Source organism: Pseudorca crassidens, chromosome 12, assembly GCF_039906515.1.
Source record: "Pseudorca crassidens isolate mPseCra1 chromosome 12, mPseCra1.hap1, whole genome shotgun sequence".
In the NCBI taxonomy this organism is placed as follows: domain Eukaryota; kingdom Metazoa; phylum Chordata; class Mammalia; order Artiodactyla; family Delphinidae; genus Pseudorca; species Pseudorca crassidens.
In genome coordinates this window covers 86,253,334-86,273,010 of record NC_090307.1, presented here as the reverse complement: position 1 = coordinate 86,273,010, position 19,677 = coordinate 86,253,334, and the positions used below count along the sequence as shown (strand labels likewise).

General features: G+C 61.2%; 1 protein-coding gene across 30 annotated transcripts in view; it reads left to right on the top strand.

Annotated features, from left to right (window-relative positions):
- NCOR2 (nuclear receptor corepressor 2) overlaps positions 1-19,237 on the top strand; it is a 226,907-nt gene extending 207,670 nt beyond the window's left edge. For 15 of the 30 annotated variants that reach the window (XM_067701121.1, XM_067701135.1, XM_067701131.1 and 12 more), the window contains 16 exons: positions 1,273-1,627; positions 2,779-3,000; positions 3,573-3,824; positions 4,660-4,809; positions 4,936-5,055; positions 5,146-5,362; positions 7,608-8,149; positions 9,208-9,357; positions 9,584-9,729; positions 10,229-10,422; positions 11,289-11,438; positions 12,054-12,202; positions 13,015-13,068; positions 16,020-16,241; positions 17,311-17,490; positions 18,093-19,237. In XM_067701121.1, the coding sequence (XP_067557222.1) occupies positions 1,273-1,627; positions 2,779-3,000; positions 3,573-3,824; positions 4,660-4,809; positions 4,936-5,055; positions 5,146-5,362; positions 7,608-8,149; positions 9,208-9,357; positions 9,584-9,729; positions 10,229-10,422; positions 11,289-11,438; positions 12,054-12,202; positions 13,015-13,068; positions 16,020-16,241; positions 17,311-17,490; positions 18,093-18,274 (3,285 nt within the window). In that variant the 3' untranslated portion in view covers positions 18,275-19,237. The remainder of the gene's footprint in view (positions 1-1,272; positions 1,628-2,778; positions 3,001-3,572; positions 3,825-4,659; positions 4,810-4,935; positions 5,056-5,145; positions 5,363-7,607; positions 8,150-9,207; positions 9,358-9,583; positions 9,730-10,228; positions 10,423-11,288; positions 11,439-12,053; positions 12,203-13,014; positions 13,069-16,019; positions 16,242-17,310; positions 17,491-18,092) is intronic. The other 15 variants (XM_067701140.1, XM_067701139.1, XM_067701141.1 and 12 more) reach the window with 10 other exon arrangements.
- Positions 19,238-19,677: the final 440 nt, after the last annotated feature.

Genomic DNA, 19,677 nt, shown 5'->3' with positions numbered 1-19,677 from the left:
ATGTTGCACCTCACCCTACCCCCACCCCCGTGGCTCTGGCCCCCCAGAGGCCCCAGCCTGGTAGGGGAAGATGAGCTCTGATTGTGTGAGGAGCTGGTCGGTGGAAACCACCTAAGAACCAGTGTCTCTTCCCTTGGTCAGAGGTGGCTGATGTGAATGAGGAAGGAGCGTGGGATCCAACGGGGGCTGCGTGGCTGTGAGGTGGCAGGGACTGGGGAGGGTGTCCAGGAGGCCTACAGTTGGCTAACGGCACAGAGGTGCCCCGGGAGAAGGCGGGAGCGGTGGGAAGATTGTCGAAGGCCAGGGGACGAGTTTGGCTCTCAGCCTCTGGGCAGTTGTGAAGCCATTGGCAGGAGTCCACCATGGATCCAAAAGGGAGGCCAGTCTGATTCTGGAATATTCTTTTTAAAATAAGGGCACTTCCCCTTCTTAAGAAAGTAATTAAAACACTCCCGAAGGGCTTCCCTGGTGGCGCAGTGGTTGAGAGTCCGCCTGCTAATGCAGGGGACACGGATTCGTGCCCCGGTCCAGGAGGATCCCACATGCCGCGGAGCGGCTGGGCCCGTGAGCCACGGCCGCTGAGCATGCGCGTCCGGAGCCTGTGCTCCGCAACGGGAGAGGCCACAACAGTGAGAGGCCCGCGTACGGCAAAAAACAAACAAAAAAATCACTCCTGAATAAAAGCAGAGTTCTCTTACTTGGCAAAGACACAGAGCCCACCGTATCCTGGGTTTCCCCGGCCTGCGCAGACAGGGTGGGGTCGTCTCCCAGGCGGCCGGGCTGCAGCCCGTCTGTGACCCCTGTTTCTTCAGCTGCCCTTTCTGGCCGTAGAGCAAACATGAACCTGTGCCCTGACCTCTGAGACTTGAGCCTCAGGGAGGTGGAACTGGATTTTGCGGCTGGCTTTTCTGGCTTGGCATTGGGTGGGCCGCCGAGGGTCCCAGACTGACAGGAAGAAGGTATTTGCCCTCATGGGGGTGTTAAGTCTCTTGCCAGCAAACCCCAAGGGCCAACAGAGGTTCCCCCACTTGCTCCAGGAAGGGCTGACCTCTGAACTTTGTGCCCCCTTCTGCAGCCCCCCAGGTGGCTCCGGTGGCCAGGGTCCAGGACAGGGGTGGGCAGGGCAGGGACAGGTGTGCGCTCATCTTAGGCTTAGCAAAGCCCTTCCTCCCCCACCCCTGGAGGCATGAGATGTCGCTCCCATTTCATAGCTGAGAAACTGAGGCTCAGAGCGGTTGGGTAGCTGATGCTTAGCCCCCCCTTGCCCCTCAGGGCACCCCGCTCAAGTATGACACCAGCACGTCCTCCACCGGCTCCAAAAAGCACGACGTGCGCTCCATCATCGGCAGCCCCGGCCGGACGTTCCCGGCGGTGCACCCGTTGGACGTGATGGCCGACACCCGGGCGCTGGAGCGCGCCTGCTACGAGGAGAGTCTGAAGAGCCGGCCGGGCGCTGTCAGCAGCTCGGGGGGCTCCATCACCCGGGGGGCCCCGGTCATCGTGCCTGAGCTGGGCAAGCCACGGCAGAGCCCCCTGACCTACGAGGACCACGCGGCGCCCTTCGCCAGCCACCTGCCCCGCGGATCACCGGTGACCACACGGGAGCCAACCCCGCGCCTGCAGGAGGGTGCGTGGGGCGGGGCGCGAGGTGGGGCGGGGCCACGGGCTGGGGCGGGGCCACGGGCTGGGGCGGGGCCTCGGTGGGCTTCGGTCTCTGAAACTGCCTTACCATCCACTCCTTAGCTCAGGAGCATCCTCGGGGCCACCACATCCATTCCACCTGCCAGACCAGTGGGTTCTACCTCCAAACCATCCTCAGGCTTCTCTCCATCTCTCGGCCACCTCCAGATCACCTGGCTTCTCTGACTTCTCTCTTGTCCTGCTAATAATCTGCTCCCCAAACGGCAGCCTGAATACTTTTTTGAAATATTTACATCAGATTACGCCACTGTTCTGCTTAAATCTTTCTAGTGACTTCTCACTGCACTTAGGAAAAAGTCACCCTTTTCCGCCATGGCCTTGGGAGCCTGCAGGATCCCGCCCCACCCACCTTTCCATCTTACTTCCAAATTCCTTTATCTGCTGCTTTATGTCTCTTCCTTGACCACACTCAGCTCATTCTTTGCTGAAGACCTTTGCACGTGCTGTCCCCTGTGCCTGAAATCCGCCCCCGCCCCCCGCCCCCCACCCGCCTTTCAGATCTTTACCTAACTGGTTTCTTTTGCGCCCTTCAGGACTCTGTTCAAATGTCACATCCTCAGGGAGGCCTCTTATGACCACCCTCCCCCCTTCAGTATTCTGGTCACATTCTGTCACATTTAAAAATTTTCTTCAGAGCATTTATTACTCTGAGATTCTTTTTCGATGACTAGTTGATCATCTGTCTTCTGCGTTGAATGTCAGCCCCACGGGGGCCGGGATTTTTCTGTTTTGTTCAGCGGGGGAGCCCTAGCGCTTAGAAAGTACTCGGCGTGTCGTAGACACTTAATAAATATTTTTGGTTGATTGAAGGAATGCACAAGAAAGGGAACGAAGGAAAGAAAGAATGAACTTTTTAAAAGAGCTAAAAAACAGAAGCAAGTGAGTGAATGAATAAATAAAAGGAAAACTGAACTAGACACAAATGGATGGATGACGAGGCCTGATCCCTGGGGATCCCAGAGACCCTACCCTCAAATGACTTCCCCAAAGCACTAGCCTTGGCAGCCCCCGTGTTGGAGGCTGGGACACGTATGGCACAGAGGTCTGATGCCATCCCCACTTGGCCCGTCCCCACAGGCAGCCTCTCGTCCAGCAAGGCGTCCCAGGATCGGAAGCTGACGTCCACGCCCCGTGAGATTGCCAAGTCCCCGCACGGCACTGTGCCTGAGCACCACCCCCACCCCATGTCGCCCTACGAGCACCTGCTCCGGGGTGTGAGTGGCGTGGACCTGTACCGCGGCCACATCCCGCTGGCCTTTGACCCCACCTCCATACCCCGTGGGATCCCTCTGGATGCAGGTGATTGTCCCGGACCCACAGAACCCTGCGGCATCAGTGTCAGCCCGAGGGCTCCTCCGGCATCAACTAGCTGCCACTAGGTGGGGAAACTGAGGCATGGTGGGGGGGAGACCCAACAGTGTAATCGTGTCAACAGTTTAGGTGAGAAACAGAATTTCTCTTAGGGGTCTGAGAGACATGCTGGGTTAAACGTTTTTCAGTGGTTTTCTTTTCCTGCGGAACTTATCAGTGCCTTTAAAATTGCAAATGTATCAAAAGAGGGCTCAAGGGTGAGCGTTCCCCAGACGGACGTGATCTGAAAATCCGTTTAGAAGGATGCAGCCCTTAGGTATTTTAGTGATCCCCATTTTGGATGCCCTGTGTTTGGGGGGATTTCCATCCAAAGAACATTATCAATCAGAGACACCCACATGTGTGTTGGGGCAGCGAGGGTTTTTCTCCTTCCAGGCTCTCAGTTCTGTTTTCTGGGGGGTGTTTGGGAGAAGCTGGGAGGGCATTGAGACCGGCGGGGTGGGGTGGCATTCCCAGCCGAGGTGTGGGCCGGCCTGACCTTGCTCCCCTTCTCCCGGCAGCCGCTGCCTATTACCTGCCCCGGCACCTGGCCCCCAACCCCACCTACCCACACCTGTACCCGCCTTACCTCATCCGCGGCTACCCCGACACGGCGGCACTGGAGAACCGCCAGACAATCATCAACGACTACATCACCTCGCAGCAGATGCACCACAACGCGGCCACCGCCATGGCCCAGCGAGCTGACATGCTGAGGGGCCTGTCGCCCCGCGAGTCCTCGTTGGCGCTCAACTACGCCGCCGGCCCGCGAGGTGGGTGGGGCAGAGCGCTGCCAGTCACGTGGGTGGGCAGAACCCACCACCCAGAATTGGCCTTATCCCTGGTCTGCCCAGGGTCCTGAGAGCACAGGACACGTGTGTGCCCACGCGTGCACGTCTGTCCTTGCCAAGGCGGCTAGAGCAGTTGCCTTAGAGGCTCGGGTTGTATCACTGCGCTGAGAGCACACACAGACCCGGCAGGTGGTGCAAGGTTGTGTGTGCTGTGGGTCCTGGACGCACACACACGGGCTCTGCACGTGCTTGTGTCCTCTTGGTATGTGTGGTCCCTGGAGTTGAAAAAAAAAGATGGAAATGTGAGGCTGTTTGAACTTCAGGTTCCCTTGAGTCGAAACCAGCCCGTGGTTGCTTTGCATATGCGTATTACAGTCGCCTTGTGGAAACACTTCTGGAATGTGCTTCCGGAACAACCAAGTACTAGTTACGGTCCAGTTGGTAAAATCGGTCACACTGGGTATTTCATACAGTGGGGATTGAGTACCAGGAAAGGACTGCATAGGGTCAAAGGCAAAAAGGGCACACCAAGAGCACAGCAAAAGAGCAAAACGGGCATAGCGAGGTATGCAGGGGTGCCAACTGCAAGCCACATCCACTTCAGGGTTTGGGAGCGAAGGGACGGGGTGCTGTGAGCACCCGGCATTCAGAGAAGGGTCCTGCGGGCCCGGTGCGGGGACCAAGGAGGGAGCATCCGGCCGTGCTGCTTCTCAGAGGACACGCGGCGCTCCACCGGCTGGGGTGGTCCAGCCAGGAGGCAGCCTGGCCCCTCTCCTCCCCCGACCGCTGCAGCCCGGCCCCACCTCCTCTCTCACAGGCATCATCGACCTGTCCCAAGTGCCACACCTGCCTGTGCTGGTGCCCCCGACACCAGGCACTCCAGCCACCGCCATGGACCGCCTAGCCTACCTCCCCACGGCACCACAGCACTTCAGCAGCCGGCTCAGCAGCTCCCCGCTCTCCCCAGGTGAGGCCCCCACCCCCGTTCTGGGTGTCCTCGGGCAGATGCCTTGCCCTCTCTGTTCCACCCTGGAAGACAAATCCAGGGCCCTTCCTGTGTCCGGGGCTGAGCCGCAGGCCTTTGGGTTTCCAGGAGGCCCCACCCACTTGACAAAACCCACGGCCACGTCCTCGTCCGAGAGGGAGCGGGAACGGGAGAAGTCCATCCTCGCGTCTACCACCACGGTGGAGCACGCGCCCATCTGGAGGCCCGGTAGGACGGCGGAGCCGCCAGCACGCGCCCCAGCGGTCCCTGTGGCTGCGCGTGGCCCGCCCCTCTGATCCCACGGCTTGTTTCCACCAGGTACGGAGCAGAGTGGCGGCGGCGGCGGCGGCGGCGGCGGCGGCGGGGGTGGGAGCAGCGGCAGCCGCCCCGCCTCCCACTCCCACCAGCACTCGCCCATCTCACCCCGGACCCAGGACGCCATCCAGCAGAGGCCCAGCGTGCTGCACAACACGGGCATGAAGAGCATTATCACCTCCGTGGAGCCCAGCACGCCCACGGTCCTGAGGTGGGCCAGGTTGGCACAGGGGAGGGGACAGGCGGGGGGGGGGGGGCGGTCACTGGATACAGGTTGGGGGGATGCGCAAGTGTACCGATGGGTTGGGAGGTATACGGGAGAGTGAGCGATGGCTGGGCAGGTAGGTGGGTGGGTGGCTAGGTGGGTGAGAAGGTAAAGAGATGGGTGATTGGGTTAGTTGGATGGGTGGGTGGATAGATGAATGGATGGATGGGTGGATAATAGACTTTGGGTGGGTAAGTGGGTGGATGACAGGTGAGTAGGTAGATGCATAGGTGGGTCAGTGGTGGATAGATGGGTGGCGGAGCTAGATGAACGGGCAGGTGGGGGGGTAGATGGATGATAACAGCGGGTGGGTGGGTGGATGGATGGACGGTTGTGTTAGAGAGCCAGGTGAATAGGTGGATGGATGGAGGTGGGTGAACAGATGGTGGGTGATTGGATGGAGGTTGGGTTAGATGGGTGAGCAGGTAGGTGGATGGATGGGTAGATGGGTGAGTAGATAGGTGATGGGTTGAGTAGGTGGGTGGATGGGTGGTTGGGTTGGGGTAGGTAGGTAGGTGGGGAGGTGGGTGGATAGATGGGTAGGTGGACAGGTAATGAGTTGGGTAGATGGCTGGGGGGGTTGGGTGGGTAGATGGATGAGTAGGTGGTTCATGGGGTAGATGGATGACGAGTTGGGTGGGTGGATGGGGGAGTAGTTGGGTAGGTTGTCGAGTTCAGGAATGGAGTCTGTGGAGCGGAGAGGGAGAGGCAGAGTAAGGCCTGTGAGGAGAGCCTTTCCCGTTCCTCCCAGGATTCAGGGCCCTACAGGGAGGAGACAGTGTCTCTCTTGGCTGGACAAAGTCCAGAGGTTCCGTGAAGATGGGAGAAGCTGCAGAGGTCCCATATGTGTCCCCCCCGCCACCCCCGGAGTCCACTTCCTATCACAACAGGCCCAAGACCCACCTCCCACCCCCTGCCCAAGGTCTGTGGGCAGAGCTGCCTGATGGGGGAGGGAGCCTCCCCGATACCCCTGCCCACCAGCGACAGTTCAGAGGCGGCTGCTTCTTCCAAAATGAAGTGTCCGTTCATGCAAGTGTGCTTCCATTTGGCTAGTCTAAATCATACCTTCCCCACCACCATTCCCATTATGAAAAATGACATCATTTCCCAAGCACACAGGCTTGTCCCTTCTGAGTCAGGTCCCCAGCGGGTACGCATGGAAGGAGCGCCTGAGTCTCAGAGTGGGGCACCCAGGCGTGAGCTCCCACCAGCAACCACCAGTGAGAGGCTGTAGCAGGGACATCAAGCCCTTTCCCAGTGGCAGCTGAGTTAAGACCCCTGGGAGAGAGGGTTAGCACAAGGCTTCCTCATGGAAAACGCTAGGCTTGGCAGGCCACAAGAGATGGTGTCGGGCCAGCTCACGTCCAAGCCTGTTTCCTCATCTGCAGAGCAGGGATAGTTACACTGACCCTGTGAAGGTCAGAGAGAGTGCATCTGTGCACTCCTTCTTCCTGGTAGGCCTGCGGTGGGTCTCCTGCCCTGTGCTGGGTACGGGGGACACGGTAATGGGTGACGCATGCAGTGCCCTCTGAGGGCTTGTGGGCTAGACCCATAAGCCTCTGGGGTAAGGAAGAGCGCTCCAGGCAGAGGGGACGACAGGGAGCCCTGTGTGGCCCCACTGCCCTGTCCTTTAACCACCCGCCCTAGCCCGCCCTCTGGGCCTTTGCCCTGTGGCTCCCTCACTTCCTCCCCAGCGCATGTGCCAGCCCCTCAGAGTCCTCCGTGAGCCCTGCCTAAGAGCTCCCTTGCCATTCTCTTAGCAGAACGTAACCCAGACTCGTTCACCTTCGAGCAGTTGCCACACTGATAGGGGTTTAATTTATCACGTTATCACATTAAGACGTGCGTAGTCTGTCTTCTCACCTAGAACGTACGGCGCTTTTGTCTGTTCTGTGCACTGCCGTACCCCAGTGTCTAGAACGGCGCCGGACACGTCGTAGGTGCTCAGTAAAAAGTTTTGGGCTGACGAGCTGATGGGCTGGATGGACGGCAGGTGGATGGGGTAGGTGAGGCCACATGGCACGGGGGCTCGCAGGTCACAGTAGGCAGCGTTTATTCTGAGAGCAGTAGGGAGAGCGGGAGCTCTTCCGGGCAGGGGAGACTCCGCAGGGTGTCAAAGTGAGGGAGTGACCCTGCCTCGGCCTCACAGGCCCCGGCTGTGGCTCGCGCAGCCGCTGACCCTCCCTCTCTCCTCCCCCAGGTCCACCTCCACCTCCTCGCCTGTCCGCCCGGCCGCCACATTCCCACCCACCACCCACTGCCCACTGGGTGGCACCCTCGACGGGGTCTACCCCACCCTCCTGGAGCCTGTCTTGCTGCCTAAGGAGGCCCCGCGGGTCACCCGGCCCGAGCGGCCCCGAGCAGACGCCGGCCACACCTTCCTCGCCAAGCCCCCAGCCCGCGCGGGGCTGGAGCCCGCGTCCTCCCCCGGCAAGGGCTCCGAGCCCCGGCCCCTGGCGCCGCCTGGCTCCGGCCACGCAGCCATCGCCCGCGCCCCGGCGAAGGGCATCACGCCCCACCACGCCAGCCCGGACCAGCCAGCGCCGCCTGCCTCGGCCTCGGACCTGCACCGGGAAAAGACTCAAAGTAAACCCTTTTCCATCCAGGAATTGGAACTCCGTTCTCTGGGTAAGACCACCCTGACAGCGGCCACCTTCATAGACGCGATAATCATGCGTCAAATTGCTCACGATAAAGGGCCGCGAGAAGGAGGTTCGCTGGCCAACGACTCCCCTCGCGATGGTAAGACTCCTGGCCCCACCGCCCACCCGCTCCGTCTTGTGGCCTAAAGATATTTTCAGATCTCTGCTTTTTATTTTTCCCCCATTTTTCGTTGGTTTTGGTTTTTTGTTTTGAAAGTCGTCTTCGTCGATTGCACGCTCTGATGGTTCCTCCAGCCGCGCACACCCGCTCTGAGCGGGGGGCAGCCTCATCCTTTGCACATCGTTTTATCATGATTTTTTTGTGTTGTTTTGGATTTTCGCTTTTTTTCCTTTAATGAATGGATCTGTGATTTTGACTTTAGCCGCGCCTCCCATCTCCCCCTTTGCGCCTTTGTCTGGGGAGCGGGGCTGCAGAGGGGCGCAGGCCGATGCCTCCCGCCCCCCGGCATTCGGTGCAGAGAAGACGGGGTGGGGGGGAGCGCCGCCACTCTCCAGGAGGAGCTGGGAACCTGCCCCCTGCGTCCTGCCCAGGTTGTGAGGGCGTCTTGGGGGTACTCTGCCCCACGCTCCCCTTGCCAATCCACCAGCCAGCAGCCCCGGGGACGAGGGGCATCCTCCATGCTGGAGCGGGGCTGTGGCCCGGCGGGGACACTGGGACCTGAGTGTCGCTCCCGCCCCAGCCCTCACCGACCTCACTCCCTCACTGCCCGTCCGCTGCCCCTACACTCCCTTCGCAGAGCCTCATCCTCCCCCCTGTCACTCTGCCCGCCCCTGGCCCGCCAGCACCACCGGGTTCCGTCTCCGTCCCTTTTCCCACCTGTGCTGCTGTCCAGCTCTCCCTCTGCTTGGATCTCTCCCCGTGCCCCTCCGCCCTCCTGCCTGTGCGTCCTGTTCTCTGCGCTGCTTCCGTGTCCAGCTCTCTCTACAGCCCTCTCTCCCTGCAGCCCCCGTCCCTCTTTTCTCACTCTGCCCCCACCCCTGGCCGGCCAGCAGACCCCACGCTGGCTCTCTCCCTCTCTCTCCCTCGGCCCCAGCTCCCACCCCCGGCCTGGGAGACCCCGCCAGTGTGGGAGGGGAGGCTGGGAGGGGCAGCCTGGCCCTGGCGCTTGCCTGACTCGTGGCCTCACCTGGCTTCAGGTTACCACGGCGGCGGCTACAGCCCTGATGGGGTGGAGCCCGTCAGCCCCGTGAGCTCACCCAGCCTGACCCATGACAAGGGGCTCCCCAAGCACCTGGAGGAACTCGACAAGAGCCACCTGGAAGGGGACCTGCGGCACAAGCAGCCAGGTAGGGTCCCGCCCTGCCTCCGAGCCCCCTCCCGCCCCCCCGCGTGTGAGACAGGGGCAGTTGTCACCCCATCGCGCAGGTGGGGAGACTGAGGCACTCAGAGGTGGCGGAATCGGCCTCGCACCACGGCTCAGAGGGCAGAGCCGGGCTCTGAGGGCAGCAGCCCCGCCAGGCACACGCCTCGCCCCCCTCAGCCACGCCCTGACCTGCTCTGCTCTGCCCGCAGGCCCGGGGAAGCTCAGCGGCGAGGCTGCACACCTCCCACACCTGCGGCCGCTGCCCGAGAGCCAGCCCTCGTCCAGCCCGCTGCTCCAGACCACGCCAGGGGTCAAAGGTCACCAGCGGGTGGTCACGCTGGCACAGCACATCAGTGTAACTACCCCTCCTCTGCCCCCTCCTCATTGCCTTTGTACCTGGGGTGGGACCCGGCCCCGAGGAAGGGGGGGGAGGGTCCACGCACTGTCTGGTGGGTAAACTGAGTCCTGGTGAAGTGAGCCAGGGATCTGGGGGTCGGTGAGGGCAAGCCATGCCAGGGGTCCCAGAGTCTCAAACTCAGGTGCTATATCTACCCCCTCATCCAGCTGACGGAGCCTCAGGTGCACGAGCCCAGCCGCGATCCACATCTTACACACGCTGGGCAGGGGAACCCGACCCACCTGGGGGCCCACTTTGAGACTTGGGCCAGTGCCCCCACCCCATGCACTTGGGGGCATTGAGGCCGTGTGGGCAGGCCCGAAGCCCCCTGGGGAGCCAAGGACCAAGCCCCCGGGTTCTGCCCCCAAAGTTCAGTCCAGCCCTCACCCCGCCTGGAAGGTTCTGGCAGATGGCTGGCGCCTGACCCTGATCTTGTCCCCTGACCCTTGGCCTACAGGAGGTCATCACGCAGGACTACACGCGGCACCACCCGCAGCAGCTCAGCGCGCCCCTCCCTGCCCCCCTTTACTCCTTCCCTGGAGCCAGCTGCCCCGTCCTGGACCTTCGCCGCCCACCCAGCGACCTCTACCTCCCAGCCCCGGACCATGGCGCCCCGGCCCGTGGCTCACCCCACAGTGAAGGGGGCAAGAGGTGAGTGGCGGTGGGAGACAGGGTGCCCCTTGCTGGTCACCACCGAGAGGGCTCTGTTAGGTGTCTGCTGCGGGAAGCTTGAGCCCAGTAAAGTGCGAGGCCCGCCTGGAGCCATTGCACATGAGAAACCGAGGTTCAGGGAGACCAGGGAGTTTGCTCAAGGTCACGGCGCCGCTGGACAATAGCTGTTACATACGCCACACTCGGGGGGATTCCAGGCACCAAGCTGAATACTTCACACCTGTTAACCAGGATCCTCACCACAACCTTGGGAAGCGTAGGCAGTGTTATCCCATTTCACAGACAAAGAAACTGAGGCACAGAGCAGTGAATTCACTTGCCTATAGGGACGCAGCCAGTAAGTGGCGGAGCAGGGATTCGAAGCAGAGCCGTGTGATGTGAGAGCCGCCTCCTAACGGGCACATACACACTTGCACTCCTGGTTACCCCTGGGGGGCTCCCTGGTCAGAGAGGAGAGGATCGGGGAGGGACCCCCGCTCTAGGATGAAGGAGCCATTCCGGGTGGCGCACAGAGTTGGGGAGACGGCAGCATGTCTTTGGGGGAACAGTGGGGTCCCTGGCGTCGGGGTGCAGCAGGGGTTCAGCCAGATTCAGCCCACGGCCTGTGCTTGCGTGGCCCATGAGCTAAAGATGATTTTATGTTTCTAAAGAAAGAGAATATACAGCAGAGACTACAAGTGGCCCATGATGCCTGAAATGTTTGCTAACTGACCCTTTGCAGGAAAAGCGTGCTAACCCCTGGTTTAGAACGAGGCAGGGCTTAGTGGGGAGTGGAGAAAGGGATGCGCCCCTTTCAAGAGGGAGCCCTGAGCTCTGACCACCGCGGGGACCCTCTCTCCGCCCAGGTCTCCAGAGCCAAGCAAGACGTCAGCCTTGGGCAGCAGTGAGGATGGTATAGAACCTGTGTCCCCGCCGGAGGGCATGGCAGAGCCCGGGCATCCCCGGAGCACCGTGTACCCGCTGCTGTACCGGCACGGGGAGCAGGTGGAGCCCAGGTACCTGCACGGCAGCCCCTCCCCTTCCTGGGGCACTCAGGACTCGGGCCCTTGCCCACCTGCGGCCTCGATCCACCACTGTGCAGCTGGGGGCCTGGCAAGGGCTTTGGGGTGCAGCCGGGGGGCCTCAGACCCGCTAAACAAGGTCAAAACTTGACGGACCTCCACGGCTGCTTCCTGAGCCGTGGGCTGGGGTCTCTTAGCTCAGGCCCGGCCCCTGTTGCCGGCACTTGAGGATCTGAGAAATAAAGAGCTAAGTGTGCTGGACCAAACTGGGGCTCCGGGGAGCGGGGGGGGATGGAGGTGGAGAGAAAGGGCCCCCTGACCTCAGGGGCAGACGTGGTCTGAGCCCACTTTGGTTCCCGAGGCTCTTTTCTGGGAGTCCGGCTATTGCAGGTAGACAGGCGTGGCCCACCGGGGCAGCTGGGGCTCTGCAGAGACACCCTGAGCCCAAGGATAGGTGGATGACACAGGGGATTTCGGAAGACATGGGCCCTAAGAAGTGGGGGAAGCAAGCACGAGGTGGGAGAAGCTTCATTCTGAATTTCGAAGGCAGCTCAGGTGGTAAGCTCCCCGTCGTCAAGGGAACTGACCTGGGGTGTCTGACCCTCGCAGCAGGATGGGCTCCAAGTCCCCCGGCAACACCAGCCAGCCGCCGGCCTTCTTCAGCAAGCTGACCGAGAGCAACTCGGCCATGGTCAAATCTAAGAAGCAGGAGATCAACAAGAAGCTGAACACCCACAACCGGAACGAGCCAGAATACAGTAAGGGGCCCACCCTCCTTGGGGGCAGGGCTACCAGGGCCCACCCTCCTTGGGGCGGGGCTACCAGGGCCCACCCTCCTTGCGGGCGGGGCCACCAGGGGCTGGGGGTTAGCACAGCCGGGTGGACCCGCCGGCCCCGTCACCTCACGTTCAGGGAGCCCGTGTTGTCCCTCCTTTTCCCGTAGGCATTTGCTGGGTTGTCACAGCATGATGCCCGGCACACGGGGGGCACTCGGCGGATATTGGCACGCACGCGTCTGTTCGTAGTGGGCGCCAGAGATCGGGGTCACGCCCTTACGAGGACCCCGTGTGTACCCCACGCACGATGCGCCTCGCACCTGTGATTTGTTTTCCCCATTTATGCGGTTACTGGACGTAAATCCTAGCTTAGCTCTACCCTGTCAGCACAGAGCCGGGCACATAGCAGCTGCTCGAGAGAGCACATGAGCGGGTGAAGCAACGAGTGAAGGAACCTCACATCCCGGCCTCGGAAGACTCACTAGCGCGGGGAGCTCGGGGCCCTGCAGAGGCTTTTCTCTTTCTGGGGCTGGAGTCGCAGCCTTGCAGACAGTCCCTGGCCCAGGCTGCTAAGTCCAGAACCTTGCCAAGTGTTGTGCCTGGGCCAGTGGGTCAGCAGCCTCAGGGGGCTGGCTCGAAATGCCGACTCTCAGGCCCTGCCCCAGCCCTGCTAAATCTGTCTGCATTGCGCAAGCTCCCAGGTGGTGCACCTTGCCGAGACCAGACAGGGGACGTAGGGGGGAAGGTGCTTTCCAGGACCTGTAGGCCTCACCCATCTCGTCGTCCCCCTCCAGATATCGGCCAGCCCGGGACGGAGATCTTCAACATGCCCGCCATCACCGGAGCAGGTAACCCGGTCACCCTGGGCTGCTCGGCCGACAGCCCGTGCCCTCTCTCCCCCTCCCCCGTCACTGTGCGCCCAGGGAGGTCAAGCTGGGTGTCTGGACCTGGAAGGAGACTTGGGAGTGAGGCCTCGGAGGTCCCTGGGCCTCACATCAGCCGTAGCCATGGTGACAGGTGGCCTTTCGTAGTTCAAGTGTATCCCCTCCTCTGCGGTGGGGATGCAGACACACACAAGAGGCCGGCGGGGTCTGGCGAGGAGTGTCTGTTTGGAGTTCAATTTCAAGGCCTCTGGTGCATGTAGGACAGTATAGAATCACACACAACTACCCGGAACCTGTCTGTTGGGATCTCGGATGGAGATGTGAGTGTGTGGAGTGGGCCTGTGTGTGCACGTGGTCCACGTGGGCGTTTTTTGTAGGTGGAGCATCGGTTTTACTGGAAAATTCCATCCAGGGAGCTGGGGAAACAGTGCAGATGTATTCCAGAGATGAGTGTAAAATTCACACACATTTTTTTAAATATAAATTTATTGTATTTATTTATTTTTGACTGTGTTCGGTCTTCGTTGCTGCACACGGGCTTTCTCTAGTTGCAGCAAGCGGGGGGCTACTTTTTGTTGCCGTGCACGGGCTTCTCGTTGCGGAGCACGGGCTCTAGGCGCGTGGGCTCGGTAGTTGTGGCTCGCGGGCTTTAGAGCGCAGGCTCAGTAGTTGTGGCTCACGGGCTTAGTTGCCCCGCGGCATGTGGGATCTTCCCGGACTAGGGCTCGAACCCGCGTCGCCTGCACTGGCAGGCGGATTCTCAACCACTGCGCCACCAGGGAAGCCCCACACACATTTTTACACTGAAACGTAAGCCTTCTATGATGGTTTGGAGCCTGTGGGGTTACACTGTGCATTTCGGCTGCCTCTGTAGAAGGACTGGGACGGGGCTTTGGGGAAACACCTGGTGTCTGGTGTGAAGCAGCTGAGCCAGAGCAGGCAGGGCTGACCCTCCGCCAGAGGCCTGCCCGGTATGGGGAGGAACGAGGCATCTTTGGGGGGATGTGCTGACCTTCCCTGAGGGCCGTCGCAGCTCTGGGAATGTGCTGAGCAAAAGGCAGCCATTGGATTTTATCAGGGGGCCACGGGGCCTCTAAATGGGGGTCCCCACTGGGGAATGTCCACCCACCCAGAGACTAGACGCTGGGTGAGCCTCGGGCAATGGGGAGGAGACGATTCGGCCAAAACAACAAGATGGACAGAAATGAATGTTTTCATGTTTCCATTTCAGAGATGCTCATACACTGACCCAGGTGCGTGTGTGTGTAGAAATTCATGCGGTACAAGGAACTTGCATATAAATTAGACTCAACTATTTTTCAAAGCAGTTTAGGCCACACGCACACAATTTCCCCAGACCCCCGTCTCTGCTGCTTTAGGACCGGAGACGGTCAGCTTCCTGCCTAGCACTGACAGACCACGGACCCGTGACCTTGGGTGGCAGGTTCAGTAACGTCTGTGATCATAGGATGCTCACCTACCGAGGAACCATCATGACCTGTATCCCTAACGTCTTTTTTTCTACTTCCCAGTGTCTTAGTTTGTAGGATCATAAATGCTTCTCCCCCCCCCCCGCCGCCTCACTCACCCCCGCTGGAGATTTTGCTTTTCCTTGACCGACGTGACTTTTTTTAAGTGCTGATGAGGCATGGCCGAGACACAGCTAGAAACCTGTCAAGGGGTCCTGTGGCTGTGAATGAGCTTGAAACTAAAAGGAAGAAAAGAAAATGAAAACGTAGACAGCAAATCGTAGCTTTAGAAATGTGATTTTAGATGCTGCCGTGTTGCTCCGAGCCTCCCAGGAACCATCGGTCCAGTTTACAGACGAGTTAGGGGTCAGCAAGACCTGTTATTCGGCCACTTGGTAATCATACAACTGACTTGGAGTGGAAGTTTTAAAATCCATGAAAACTTTGCCCAGTGGCAGGCAGAGAGCTTCGTCGGAGGTTTTTGGAAGCAAAGTCTGGTTTAACAAAAATGCCGAAAAGAGGCACGTTCCCCAGGGTTTGCAGACGTCCCCAGAATGGTTCACAAGCAAACAAGAGAGGGACAGAAAACCTGGTAAACAGAAAACGAGGCGTAACTGGTGTGACTTGGAAGTGGGTGTCTGGAAGGATTCGTGAGGGACAGTTGTTGATCGGACCACTTTGTGCCGGGCGGCCGGGCCGGGGGCGGCCATGTGATTGTTTCCAGCTCTGCCCTGACCCCCCGCACGCACGTAACTGCATGGCTGGACCCCCCTCTCCACCGTCCGTCTCTGCACCTCTTTCTCCTTGTGGCTCCCGGGCGGGGAGAGGGGGTGGGAGGAGAGTTAGGCCCAGCTGCGGGGGCAGACAGGGGGCTTGAGGGTCCCGGGCCTCGCAGGCAGGGGCGGCCGGAGGACCATCTGGTCACCTTCCCTCCATTCCTCCCAGCAGCCCCCGGGAACCAGGGTGGACCCCCCAGCGCCCAGCACTGAGCTCTGGCTTGTCTTAGTTTCCCAGCAGCCCTTCCCCCAAATAAGGGGACCCCCTGATCCCGCTCCCCGTTCCTTTGTAAGGCCACTCAATTTTTAAAAAAAGAAGCAGCCCCAGCTGGGGGTTAGGGATCCAGAAGGGGCTTCTGATTTCCCCGAGGGCAGAGTAGGAATGAGGCTGGGGGGGGCGGTCATCTAACCACCCCGAGCCCACCTCTTCCCCCACCGGGAATTCCTGAGGGCTTCCAGGGCCCGAGTCAGAGGGAGCCGTCCGCCCCCACCACCCTGCAGCGGAACCACGGGGGGAAGACAGGGAAATCAAGAATCGTTGCTTTGCCAAAATGTGCTCACTGTGTGTTCTTTCTTCTCCTCCCTCTCTCCCTCTCTGCTTCTCTCTCCCTCTCTCCCCCTTGTCCCCCCGGCCCCTGCGGCCCCCTTTGTGTGTGTGTCTCTCTCCCAGGCCTCATGACCTGCAGAAGCCAGGCGGTGCAGGAACATGCCAGCACCAACATGGGGCTGGAGGCCATTATTAGAAAGGCGCTCATGGGTAAATATGATCAGTGGGAGGAGCACCCGCTCAGCGCCAATGCTTTTAACCCTCTGAATGCCAGTGCCAGCCTGCCCGCTGCTATGCCCGTAACCGCTGCTGACGGACGGAGGGAACACGCGCTCACCTCGCCAGGTCTGCAGGCCTCCTCCACCCCGTCTGTCCCACCCCGGTGTCATTAATCCTCCCGCCTCCCTCCGCGTTCCTCTGACCAACCCCCCTCCAGCTTTGGAGCTTGTGACTCTATTTTTGTGCGTGTTTGACGTGGTCCTGGAGTTGGGTAACCCCGAGCTGGGCGGACACCCCCCCCAGGTGTCTGCGTGGCCCCGGCCCGCCCGCGCCCGCTGGGCCCGAAGGAGCTGCCGCTTTTCTAAAAACACTCACGCCGCTGCCCGAGCCCTGCCCTGCCTCCCTCCCCGGCTGGGCATTCGTCCCGGGATGCCCACGTCCTGGCCCAGCTTGTGTGTCCTTGGGGGAGATCGGGCTGGAGTGAGGACCCACTCTCTCTGTGTGGATCGGGGGGACCCTTGGGCTCACGGCAGCCAGGCCAGTGGGCCCGGTGTCTGCTGCGGCCACCAAGCATGTTCACGGCTGGCCCTCGGGGCTGATGGGGTGGAGACCAGCATCTGTGTACCAGATCCGAACTCATGAATCAGGGAAACCAGACGGGCTGGCTCGCCCTCTGCCCTGGGTCCCTGATCAACACTCTGCGTATCAGAGCAAGGGCCAGGCAGAGAGTTCTTGAGCCATTTTTCTGACCTGGACACTGTGGCCCTGGGAAGCTTCTGGACTTAATGAGGGCCCAGGCCTGGCCTCAGGGGCCCTGGCTTCTCTGCAGAGGGCCTGCAGCCTGCCCAGCCCCGGCACAGTCCTGGGGCGGTGGTCAGGGTCAAGCCAGAGGCCTGAGGCTCCGTGCTTGAGGTATTAGCCCCTGGTGGGTAGGGGGCCTCAGGGCAGCCTGAGGGGGCTTTGCAAATAGTTCTACCCACTCCCCTAGCAGAGACCCCTCCAGATCCAGGCTCCCGGCTGGGGCTGGCCATCTGGGCGATCTCCTTGGCTTCCCAGGGGGCTGGGCTGCTGTTCCCCCTCCCCGGGGGGCCCGGGAAGCAGGGGTCCAGGGCCTCACCCACCCACCCCCGCCACCTCTACAGTGCGAGCACTGTCCTCAGTCCAACTCGGCCCCTTCCCATGTGTCCCCCTGCAGGTGGTGGCGGGAAGGCCAAAGTCTCTGGCAGACCCAGCAGCCGAAAAGCCAAGTCCCCGGCCCCAGGCCTGGCGTCTGGGGACCGGCCACCCTCCGTCTCCTCAGTGCACTCGGAGGGAGACTGCAACCGCCGGACCCCACTCACCAACCGCGTGTGGGAGGACCGGCCCTCGTCCGCAGGTGGGCCCCGGGGGCGGGCAGGTGGGCCTGGCCGGCTGCCCGAGCACCTACTGTGTGCAGAGCGCGTGGTCAGGCCTGTTCTGAGACACTCGCCCAGGGCCCTGGCCAGCTGAACTGGGGCTCGCAGATGGTCAGGATGCTTCTCGTAAGGGCCCAGGCGGAGGGAAAGAGCACGATTTAGAGCGAGGATGAAGGATTCAGGAAGTGAAGAGAGAGGCCTGTGGGCAAGGGCCGGTCCCACAGGCTTGGGGGGGCCTCAGGGGAGCCCCCGACTTATCCGTGCATGCGAGGAGGTCCCTGGGGGAGGTGCGTGATCTCCCACAGGTCCAAGAGAGCTCTTGGCTGCAGGACAGACGCAGGGGGGCGAGGACAGGAAGAGCGAGGCGGCTCCCGCTGGGCCAGGCGACAGGCTGCCGGGCATGAATGGCGTGGGAGTGCTGGCAGTGAGGCCAGGTGGGCAGTTTGAGAAAGCTTCCAGGAGACAGAAGGGGTGGGGAGGAAGGAGGCCGAGGCCCCAGCTCCTGGGGAGGCGGGTGGGTGGGCCCCTGGGGGCCGCCAGGCTCACCGGGGCCTCCGGGGCTTCTCTCCCGGTCTCTCCGCAGGGTCCACACCGTTCCCCTACAACCCCCTGATCATGCGGCTGCAGGCGGGGGTCATGGCCTCCCCGCCCCCGCCTGGCCTCCCCGCGGGCAGCGGGCCCCTGGCTGGCCCCCATCACGCCTGGGACGAGGAGCCCAAGCCGCTGCTCTGCTCGCAGTACGAGACGCTCTCCGACAGCGAGTGAGGCTCAGAACGGGGTGGGCCGACGAGTGGCCGGAGCAGCGGGCGGCTGCCGACTCCCCCCACCGAGGAAGGAGCCCCTGAGTCTGCCTGTGCGCCCGTCTGTCCGTCCGTCCGTCCAGAGCCGGCATCCTTGCCTGTCTAAAGCCTTAACTACGACTCCCGCCCCGGCTGGCCCTGTGCAGTGACCTTACTCAGGGGATGTTTACCTGGTGCTCGGGAGGGGAGGGGCCGGGGAGGGGGCACGGCAGGCGTGTGGCGGCCACACGCACACGGCCGGGGCGGCCAGGGACCCAAAGCAGGACGACCACGCACCTCCCACGCCACTGCCTCCCCACCTAACGCATTTGGAACCAAAGTCTAAACTGAGCTAGCAGCCCCCGCACCCGCCCTCTGTCCCCATCCCGCTTAGCACTCTGGACAGACGGACACGGGCCCTGTCCAGGCCCCAGCGCTCTTGTCCCAGTCCCCACGGGCTGCCCCAGCCGACAAGACCGCTGGAAACCAAGTCAGGCCAGATGGGCGGGCGACGGGGCCGGGTGCGGCCTGGGGTGAGCGGCTGCTCCGAGGAACTGGACTGTTTTTTTCATACATCGTTGCCGCAGCGGTGGGAAGGAAAGGCAGGTGTAAATGATATATTGGTTTACAGGGTATATTTTTGATACCTTCAATGAATTAATTCAGATGTTTTAAGCAAGGAAGGACTTACCCAGTATTATTGCTGCTGTGCTTTCGATCTCTGCTTACTGTTCAAGAGGCGTGCGCAGGCCAACAGTCGGTGACCCCATAGTCCGCAGGACCGAGGTGGGGCCGGGGCTGCCAGCTCTCGAGCCCCCCTGCGTCCTCCCTCCCTCCCTTCCTTGGGCAGAATGAATTTGAAGGGGATTCTGTGACCGCCATCTGCGCACGGCGGTGGCGTCCTGTCATTTACACACGTTCTTCTCATTAAAAAGCGAATTATACTCGACTTCCAGAGGCTCCTTCTCTCTCTTGGCCCTGGCAGCCAGGAGGACAGGCGACTGGGCCGTGGGGGCGGGGGGGCGGGGGGTGAACCGTTGGAGTGTAACCCTGCGGGGGACAAGGGCACATCCCCTGACTCACCAGTCTCTCCCCTCTGCAGGCGAATATTTACACCCACGGTAAGGATGTCACCGTGCAGACCTTGAACAGTCCCACCCATGGTGAGAGTATTGAATTTTCACACCCACGAGGAGGGTGTCGGATATTCACAGCCATGGTGACGGTATCCAAGAAGGCCATCGTCAGCTCTTAACTGTTAAATACTTTAAAAATTATTCCCGCCCACACTGTGCCAGGGAACAAACAGACCCTTTGCCGTCACTGCTTTGGGTACGCGGCAGAAGAGAGAACCACCCTCCCTCCCAGCTTGGGTCTTGAGGCAGCTGC